At 48.5% G+C, this 10,095-nt stretch overlaps 1 protein-coding gene across 2 annotated transcripts in view; it reads left to right on the top strand.

Annotated features, from left to right (window-relative positions):
• The first annotated feature begins 2,085 nt into the window (after window positions 1–2,085).
• Window positions 2,086–10,095, top strand: part of mus81 (MUS81 structure-specific endonuclease subunit) — a 33,976-nt gene continuing 25,966 nt past the window's right edge. The window contains exons 1-13 of one of the 2 annotated variants that reach the window (XM_045211767.1): window positions 2,086–2,165; window positions 2,592–2,768; window positions 3,099–3,228; window positions 3,805–4,001; window positions 4,963–5,043; window positions 5,751–5,839; window positions 6,475–6,639; window positions 6,798–6,974; window positions 7,481–7,552; window positions 8,182–8,309; window positions 9,004–9,116; window positions 9,360–9,479; window positions 9,938–10,033. In XM_045211767.1, coding sequence (XP_045067702.1) covers window positions 2,628–2,768; window positions 3,099–3,228; window positions 3,805–4,001; window positions 4,963–5,043; window positions 5,751–5,839; window positions 6,475–6,639; window positions 6,798–6,974; window positions 7,481–7,552; window positions 8,182–8,309; window positions 9,004–9,116; window positions 9,360–9,479; window positions 9,938–10,033 — 1,509 coding nt within the window. In that variant the 5' untranslated portion in view covers window positions 2,086–2,165; window positions 2,592–2,627. The remainder of the gene's footprint in view (window positions 2,166–2,591; window positions 2,769–3,098; window positions 3,229–3,804; window positions 4,002–4,962; window positions 5,044–5,750; window positions 5,840–6,474; window positions 6,640–6,797; window positions 6,975–7,480; window positions 7,553–8,181; window positions 8,310–9,003; window positions 9,117–9,359; window positions 9,480–9,937; window positions 10,034–10,095) is intronic. The other variant, XM_045211768.1, reaches the window with a different exon arrangement.

Here is a 10,095-nt window from a genome sequence, read left to right as displayed (position 1 = left end):
ATAATAACCCCAAGCACTAATCAAAAATCGACCAAAAAAAATCTAAATGTTGCAATGGCCACCTCAGTCTCTGGACTTGTACCCCATTGATTCTGTATGGAGGAATGGTCTAAGATCCATCCCAACGTGTTTCCCAATCTCATAAAACGTTTTCAGAAAAATGCTCAGTGCCGTTATCCTCGCAACGGGGGGTGCTGGAGTATTGAAAACGGGGGTGCCAAGAACCCCGATTTCTTTTAAAATATTTTTATTTGTATTTCTTGTTCAACAAAATCTCTTTCTCTGAGCAATTGTATTAGTATAAAATAATATAGTTTCCCCATGTTTTGAGCATACAATTTAGATCAGTGTTTGTATAGTTTATTTTATACAGTACGTTTTGTTCAGCTTTATCAAGGGTGCCAATAATTATGGACCTGACTGTATCTAGGGTTTTGTTTTCTGTTAATATATTTTTTTTTTGCGAACATTCTATCACTATCTATAATGTGTTTTCTTGCATCAACTTGTTCTATTTTGTTGTGTACTGGTATAAAGAAACACTACTGCGTTTTTTTTCTTCTTCATTTCTTGCTGGGGTTGTCTTGTCTGTGGCCAGTAAAACAGTGAGATTCGAATGTTCCTTTCTTTCAAAGACTTTCCTTACCATGTTGCCAACTTGACTTGCTGTAGGTCACCGCAAGATTGTTTTCCTGGTGTGGTTGATGGGTGTGGTGTGTTGTGGATGCTGTCTGTGTATATTTGACAATCATGGTGTTAGTTATTGCTCAATATTAAATCTATTTCCTGGAATGTATAAAGTATTGGCCTACTGTGTATCTGTAAATCAATCAGTTTAGTTTATTCAGTTAAATCAATAGATTAAAAGAAAGCTGGTGGTGTGTGTGTGTGGGGGGGAGAGAGAGAGAGAGAGAGAGAGAGAGAGAGAGAGAGAGAGAGAGAGAGAGAGAGAGAGAGAGAGAGAGACAGAGAGACAGAAAGACAGATTACACAGACCCTCAAAGAATTCGAAAACAAATCCAATTTTGATAAACTCCTAACTATTGGGTGAAATACCACAGTATGCAATCACAGCAGCAACATGTGTGACCTGTTGCCACAAGAAAAGTGCAACCAGTGAAGAACAAACACCATTCTAAATACAACCTATATTTATGTTGATTTATTTTCCCTTTTTTTTTACTGTAACTATTTGCACATCATTATAACACCGTACATAGCCATAATATGACATTTGAAATGTCTCTTCATTTGGAACTTTTGTGAGTGTAATGTTTACTGTTCATTTTTGATTGTTTATTTCACTTTTGTTTATTATCTATTTCACTTGCTTTGGCAATGTAAACACGTTTGCCAATAAAGCCCTTTGAATTTAATTTAATTGAGACCAAGGGGAGAGAGATAGTGGATGGGTGAGAGAGAGAGAGAGAGAGAGAGAGAGAGAGAGAGAGAGAGAGAGAGAGAGAGAGAGAGAGAGAGAGAGAGAGAGAGAGAGAGAGAGAGAGAGAGAGAGAGAGAGAGAGAGAGAGAGAGAGAGAGAGAGAGAGAGAGAGAGAGAGGGGAAAGCAGGGTGGGAGTAGCGTCTGAGACAGTAGATTCCAGTTGGTCGTTGTTTGGTCTTGTTGATGGAATCCAACCGAATATCTCCTTCTGCGTTCTGTTCTAAGGGGCGGTTCCCGGCCGTTAACGGTACATGGGAGCCTGATATTAATAAGGGAAACCCATTGCATAACGGTCTATTTATCTGGATATCTCTGGGCAACGCATTTGTAGGCTAATAGGTAACAAACAATACACATTTTAAAAGTCACAAGTATGTTTACTGAGTTAACGTTTCATAATACTGATTTGAAAGTGAGCAAGTAAACCACCTGTGCTTCAGTTATTGCAAATATTCATACCGAAGGGTTAACAATTGGTTCTGCACGTAGGCTTCCTACCGCGCGTTTAAATTATAATTATTTTTGTGCATGCAGCTACATTGTGGCATAGAATATATTGTTGACTTGTATCTTTCTTTACTTGGTGCAAGATACAGTTGTAACTTTTAAAGTTGCATTGTCGCCGACGGATGGCGCTAATACGCTATCGGATTGTATCAAACCTTCCTCCTTGCATGTCACATGACCCTGTAGTGTAGCGGAAACAGGACCAACAAACTAAAGGTACTTTTTTTATGCAGCTATTAATTATATAAAAACAGATCTGACTTCACATTATGTGCATGCTTCCAACGCGCTGAATATTGGCAGAGCAGACAGTGCAGATTGTTAGCCAGCTAACCAACTTCAGTGTGTAAACTAGCTAACGTAGCTAGCTTATCATCTAACAGCTGTTACACACAAGTTCTTGTGGCAAATGTAGCGTGACTTTTCTTGTAGTTCAGTTGAGTAGACTATTTAATAAACAATATTGATAAAATATCGTCTTAAATGGATTGCTTGTTTTGTCGGCCGCAGCTGTTTTCTTCACAGGGTTTTGTGTAACGTTTGCACATGCGCAAAACGTTTAGAAAACGGGGAAAAGGTGCTTGGCGCGGGAGCAAATCGACAACAACACTACAGGTCTCTCTCTCTCTCTCCCTTTCGCAGTACCATTAGCGATGTGGCAGGACTAGAGACACAGTGATGCCAGCTATAGAGCAGGTCCGTCTGGGTAGAAAGCGCACCCTACCCCCGTGCCCCAACCCCCTCTTCCTCCAGTGGCTGACAGAGTTACGGGACCAGGCAGTAGAGAGGGGACAGAAGACACAGTACGTTTACCAGAAGGTAACTAAACACACTCGGGCTGTAATGACTTGCACAATGTGTATCAGAAGGTAACTAGCTACATAAGCTGCTGGGTTGGAACAAAACCCTTCACACCCCAGGACACTTTCTGCATGCTACTGTGGAGACCCTCCGGGTGTGCAGGCAATTGTTCCAGACCAGCACTAAAACACACCTGACTCATTGCTAAACGAGATCATCATCCAGTCCTTGACTAGCTGAATCAGGTGTGTTAGTGCTGGGCTAGAACAAAATCCTGCACTGAAGAACACTATTAGCTAACGAGACATGTTTTCTGTTGCATATCCCTCCCCCTCTCCATCTCGCCAGGCTATCAGTTCATTGAAGAAGTACCCCCTACCCCTCCGGAACGCTCGAGAGGCAAAGATTCTACAGAACTTTGGAGACGGAATCTGCAAGATACTGGATGAGAAGTTACAGAGGCATTGCAGAGAGAACGGTGAGATGGAGGGAGAGAGAGAGAGGCGCAGTGGTCTAAGGCACTGCATCGCAGTGCTAACTGTGCCACTAGAGATCCTGGTTCGAATCCAGGCTCTGTCGCAGCCGGCCGCGACCGGGAGACTCATGGGCGGCGCACAATTGGCCCAGCGTCGTCCAGGGTAGGGAAGGGAATGGCCGGCAGGGATGTAGCTCAGTTGATAGAGCATGGCGTTTGCAACGCCAGGGTTGTGGGTTTGATTCCCACGGGGGGCCAGTATAAAAAAATAATATATATGTATTCACTAACTGTAAGTCGCTCTGGATAAGAGCGTCTGCTAAATGACTAAAATGTAAAATGTAAAAATGTGAGAGCAAAAGAGAGGGAGGTAAATGATGCAAGATATTGGATGAGAAGTTAGAGGCATTGCAGAGAGAAATGGGGAGAGGGAGGGGAAGGCTATATAGAGAGAGATGGATGAAGGATGGGAGGTGTACTGGACTGGAGAAAGGGAGAGATACAGAAATGTGAAGATGGATGGAGTGATAGATTGATAATAAGTTAATCCTCCCACTCCTCCCTCCCTCCCCCTTCCAGGTCCGGACGCTCCCATCCACTCCCTCCCCAGCGGTGTGACGGTGGCCCCTAGTTGCCATAGCAACAACAACCTGGCTCAGCCCACCAAAGAGCCCTCTAGGAAAGAGAGGGAAGGAGGGAGGAGGAAGAGAGAATACGTGCCCCAGAAGAGGTCTGGAGGCTATGCTGTTCTGCTAACACTCTACAGAGAGTCTCAGGTCTGTTCACTCTCTTTCACCTTCTGTCGCTTTTCAGTGATGTCATCCTCCTATTTTCACTTTTTTGTGTGTCATATCTCCCTATTTTACCCCTCCCAGCCTGTCCCCCTCTCCCCTCCCACCCTGTCCCCCTCTCCCCTCCCACCCTGTCCCCCTCTCCCCTCCCACCCTGTCCCCCTCTTCCCTCCCACCCTGTCCCTCTCTCCCCTCCCAGCCTGTCCCTCCCTCCCCTCCCAGCCTGTCCCCCTCTCCCCTCCCAGCCTGTCCCCCTCTTCCCTCCCACCCTGTCCCCCTCTCCCCTCCCACCCTGTCCCTCCCTCCCCTCCCACCCTGTCCCCTCTTCCCTCCCACCCTGTCCCTCCCTCCCCTCCCAGCCTGTCCCTCCCTCCCCTCCCAGCCTGTCCCCCTCTCCCCTCCCAGCCTGTCCCCCTCTCCCCTCCCACCCTGTCCCTCTCTCCCCTCCCAGCCTGTCCCTCTCTCCCCTCCCAGCCTGTCCCTCTCGCCCCTCCCTCCCCTCCCAGCCTGTCCCCCTCTCCCCTCCCAGCCTGTCCCTCCCTCCCCTCCCAGCCTGTCCCCCTCTCCCCTCCCAGCCTGTCCCTCCCTCCCCTCCCAGCCTGTCCCTCTCTCCCCTCCCAGCCTGTCCCTCCCTCCCCTCCCAGCCTGTCCCTCTCTCCCCTCCCAGCCTGTCCCTCTCTCCCCTCCCAGCCTGTCCCTCTCTCCCCTCCCAGCCTGTCCCTCTCTCCCCTCCCAGCCTGTCCCTCTCTCCCCTCCCAGCCTGTCCCTCTCTCCCCATCTTTGATCTTTCACTCCTCTCTTTCTCTCTCCCTCCTCTCAGAAGAAGCAGAAGGATCTGTGCACTCTGTGATTGCAGTTACAGTTAATGTAAGTAAGATGCTCTTTGGTTTCTCAGGCGTGTGACATTGATCATAGTCCCTCTTCTCTCCCCCGGTCATCTCTCCAGGTTCCTGATGGTAAAGGCTTTATGTTTAAACTGGAGCTACAGGCTGAGGCTCAGCATCTGTGTGACAAGTCCTTCTCTGTGGTGAGTCTGAGCCACATTCATACAACATTGCTACAACATTCACACATTGACACAACGTTGCTACAACATTCACACATTGACACAACGTTGCTACAACATTGACACAACGTTGCTACAACATTGACACACCGTTGCTGCAACATTGACACACCGTTGCTGCAACATTGACACAACGTTGCTGCAACATTGACACAACGTTGCTGCAACATAACTCTGAGGTCTCTTGTCATGCTAGCACAATCAATCAATGACTCTAACATACCCTCTTCCCTTCCCCTCTTCTCCTCTGTCCTCCTCCCCCCTGTCATCTGTCCTCCTCCTCCCTGTCCTCTTTCCTCCTCCCCTCTGTCCTCCTCCCTCCTATCCTCTGTCCTCCTTTCCCCTGTCCTCTGTCCTCCTCCCGCCTGTCCTCTGTCCTCCTTCCCCCTGTCCTCTGTCCTCCTCCCTTCCTGTCCTCTGTCCTCCTCCACCCTATCCTCTGTCCTCCCTTTCCCCTGTCCACTGTCCTCCTTCCCCCTGTCCTCTGTCCTCCTCCCCCTATCTTCTGTCCTCCTCCCCCCTATCCTCTGTCCTCCTCCCCCCTGTGTTCCTCCCCCCTGTCCTCTGTCCTCCTCCCCCATGTCCTCCCTTCCCCTGTCCTCCTCCCCCCTGTCCTCTGTCCTCCTCCCCCCTGTCCTCTGTCCTCCTTCCCCTCTGGTCGCCTGCAGCCTGACCTAGGTAGTAAATACACAGCCTGGTCCTCAGTCAGTACCCTGATACAGAAAGACCTGGTGGTGAAGACCCACAACCCCGCCAGGTAAACGACTACGCCTTGTCTTCTCTTCTTTTTCAAACTCTGTTTTCTTCCTACTTCGTTTGTTCTTCTTCACTTGTCACTTTCTCTGTTACCTTGTAGTAGCCAATCTCTTTCCATCTCTCTCTGTCCCCTGTCCTCTGTCCTCCTCCCCTCTGTCCTCCTTGTAGTAGCCAATCTCTTTCCATCTCTCTCTGTCCCCTGTCCTCCTCCCCCCTGTCCTCTGTCCTCCTCCCCCCTGTCCTCCTTGTAGTAGCCGATCTCTTTCCATCTCTCTCTGTCCCCTGTCCTCTGTCCTCCTCCCCACTGTCCTCCTTGTAGTAGCCGTTCTCTTTCCATCTCTCTGTCCTCCTGTCCTCTGTCCTCCTCCCCACTGTCCTCCTTGTAGTAGCCGTTCTCTTTCCATCTCTCTGTCCTCCTGTCCTCTGTCCTCCTCCCCCCTGTCCTCCTTGTAGTAGCCGATCTCTTTCCATCTCTCTGTCCTCCTGTCCTCTGTCCTCCTCCCCACTGTCCTCCTTGTAGTAGCCGATCTCTTTCCATCTCTCTCTGTCCCCTGTCCTCTGTCCTCCTCCCCACTGTCCTCCTTGTAGTAGCCGATCTCTTTCCATCTCTCTCTGTCCCTCATCCCCCTCTCCTAGGTATTCTCTGACTGAGCTGGGGTTGGCCCTGGCAGAGAGACTAGAGGACGGAGAGAGAGAACGAGAAGAGGACAGGAGGAGTGAAGTGGGGAAAGAGGAGGAGGGAAGTGGGCGGGGCGTTGTTGACCTTACTGCCGAGGAGGAGGAGAAAGAGAAGAGAACAGAGTGAGTGAATGAGAGAGAGGAAGGAGAGATGGACACACACACATTATGTTTTATCATTGCTGTTTTGATGGTTTTGTTTGACTTAATTTGTTTGATAATTGTGTTAATGTATTTGACTAAGAATCGTTTCTCTCTCTATTTCTCTTGGTCTGTGGTAGGCCCACAGCGAGGCCTACCCCGGCAGCCTATGTTGCCCAGAGAGGGAGTGAGGTGCCTGGGGTAAGCTCCTCAGGAAAGCCCCAGGCTGTAGAGACAAAGACTAGGCCGGCTGGAGGCTGTCTGTACCCAGGCAGTTATGACATAGTGCTATGTGTGGACTTCATTGAGACTACTGGGTAAGAGGTGTGTCTGTGTGGGTCTAGGTGTGGTTGAGTTTGAGGTTTCTGTGTAGACACAACATGTTTGCGCGCAAGTGATGGGGGGGAAAAAATCCATAGTTACATATTGGGATATTATTTTGGACTATATATCATAATATTATTTTTGCGCTAGTTGGCAGTACCTGCAACAAAACTCCAGTATCTTTCCTTCATAGCTTGTTCTAGGTAGCTTGGCGGGTAGGAGCGTTGGGCCAGAAAGGTTGCTGAATCGAATCCCCGAGCTGACAAGGCAAAAATCTGTCGTTCTGCCCCTGAGCAAGGCAGTTAACCCCCACTGTTCCCCGGGCGCCGATGACGTGGATGTCCATTAAGGCAGCCCCCCCGCACCTCTCTGATTCAGAGGGGTTGGGTTAAATGTGGAAGACACATTTCAGTTGAATGCATTCAGTTGTACAACTGACTAGATATCACCCTTTCCTTTCTCCATGTTCTTTTTAAATAGGGAGACAATTTGTTTTCAGAACTTGTGTTTCCATGATCGATCGAAACGGGTTTTCTCATGGCTCTCTCTGTCCGTCTGCAGCAGACATATGGTGAGCAATATGTTTGGAACATCGAATCGTAAAATAAAATCACAGTATCGAATCGCAAAACATAGAATCGTGAGAATCGCAATACATATCGTATCAGCACCTAATTATCATGATAATATCGTGTTGTGAGATCCCTGGTAATTCAATACATATCGTATCAGCACCTAATTATCATGATAATATGGTATCGGGAGGTCCCTGGTAATTCAATACATATCGTATCAGCACCTAATTATCATGATAATATGGTATCGGGAGATCCCTGGTAATTCAATACATATCGTATAAGCACCTAATTATCATGATAATATAGTATCGGGAGGTCCCTGGTAATTCAATACATATCGTATCAGCACCTAATTATCATGATAATATGGTATCGGGAGGTCCCTGGTAATTCCCAGCCCTAGTGTGCATGAGCGTGTGTGTGTTAATGTGTTCCTCCTGTGTGTGTGTGTGTGTGTGTGTGTTAATGCGTTCCTCCTGTGTGTGTGTGTGTGTGTGTGTGTGTGTGTTAATGTGTTCCTCCTGTGTGTGTGTGTGTGTGTGTGTGTGTGTGTGTGTGTGTGTGTGTGTTAATGCGTTCCTCCTGTGTGTGTGTGTGTGTGTGTGTGTGCGTGCATGCGAAGGGGCAGCACAGCCTGTAAGCAGGAGCTGGTGAAGGAGCTGCAGAGGAACGGCGTAACCTTTGACGTCAGGAAGTTAAACGTAGGTGACTTCCTGTGGGTGGCCAAGGAGAGGGTCGCTCCCGTGTCAGGTAACTGAGCTCGTTGTCTTTTTGTCTGTGCTGAAATTGAGGGCGTTATGAAAGTCAATGCCAGACTATACCATGTATATACCACTAGATGGCGGCCTTGTTAATGGCTTATAATCACCATTCATCTGGCAGTTTCCTCAGGACATTATTGCTTTGTTGAACAGTTATGTGAAATACTTTTTGACAGGTTCTTTTGAATATCCATTCATGTTTTATTTTCAACCTACTCTTCCTCCCTCACACACACACTATCTTTACCCCCACCCCTCCCTCTCTCTCTCGCCCCCACCCCTCTCTCTCTGTCTCCCTGTGTCTCTCTCTCTGTCTCTCTCTCTCGCCCCCACCCCTCTCTCTCTCTCTCTCCCCCACCCCTCTCTCTCTTGCTCTCTCTCTCTCCCCCACCCCTCTCTCTCTCTTGCTCTCTCTCTCTCCCCCACCCCTCTCTCTCTTGCTCTCTCTCTCTTGCTCTCTCTCTCCCCCCATCTCTCTCTCTCCCATCCCTCTCTCACCCCCATCCCTCTCTCTCTCTCCCCATCTCCCTCTCTCTCTCCCCATCTCTCTCTCCCCATCCCTCTCTCTCTCTCCCTCTCTCTCTCTCCCTCTCTCTCTCTTTCTCTCCATCTCTCCCCATCCCTCTCTCTCTCCCCCCATCCCTCTCCTTCTCTCTCTCTCTCCCCCATCCCTCCCCCTCCAGGTCAGTTGCGTGCCCCCCAAGGTAGGGAGCTGGTCCTTGATTACATAATTGAGAGGAAGAGGATGGACGACTTGTGTGGTAGCATCATCGATGGACGATTCAGGGAACAGAAGGTATGTAGGTGGGTGCGTGTGCTCATGGGTAACTAGTAGGATTCATCAACATACTGCTTTTTCCCTGCAGTTAGTTTTCAGACATTTCATTCTCTCTCTCTCTCTCTCTCTCTCTCTCTCTCTCTCTCTCTCTCTCTCTCTCTCTCTCTCTCTCTCTCTCTCTCTCTCTCTCTCTCCTCTCTCTCTCTCTCTCTCTCTCTCTCTCTCTCTCTCTCTCTCTCTTCCCTCCCCTCCCTCCCGCAGTTTCGTCTGAAGAGGTGTGGTCTACAGAAACCTATCTACCTGGTGGAGGAGTGTGGCTCTGCTGCTGCTCACCTGAGCTTACCTGAGACCACCCTACATCAGGCTATAGTTAATACACAGGTAGACCTGAGACCACCCTACATCAGGCTATAGTTAATACACAGGTAGACCTGAGACCACCCTACATCAGGCTATAGTTAATACACAGGTAGACCTGAGACCACCCTACAGCAGACTATAGTTAATACACAGGTAGACCTGAGACCACCCTACAGCAGACTATAGTTAATACACAGGTAGACCTGAGACCACCCTACAGCAGACTATAGTTAATACACAGGTAGACCTGAGACCACCCTACAGCAGACTATAGTTAATGTAACCTCACTCCTCATCTTAAATTTCTCCACTCGCGTTGCTGAATTGCTAGCTTTTCAGTGGCGCAACTGGTTATGTTTCATTATAACTGGCTATGTTTCATTACCACTGGTTATGTTTCAATACAACTGGCTATGTTTCATTACAACTGGCTATGTTTCAATACAACTGGCTATGACTTACCTTTCCAACTCTGTCAGGTGGTAGATGGCTTCTTTGTGAAGAGAGTCCAGGATGTGAAGGAGTCTGTGGCCTACCTCACTGTCATGACCCGATACCTCACCAAACTATATCAGGTAACTATATACACACAGATGCACACACACACACACACACTTGACCAGATGCCTCACCAAGG

The sequence above is a fragment of the Coregonus clupeaformis genome, chromosome 39 (genome assembly GCF_020615455.1).
Source record: "Coregonus clupeaformis isolate EN_2021a chromosome 39, ASM2061545v1, whole genome shotgun sequence".
NCBI classification, from domain to species: Eukaryota; Metazoa; Chordata; class Actinopteri; order Salmoniformes; family Salmonidae; genus Coregonus; species Coregonus clupeaformis.
This window is presented reverse-complemented; position numbering and strand designations above follow the sequence as displayed.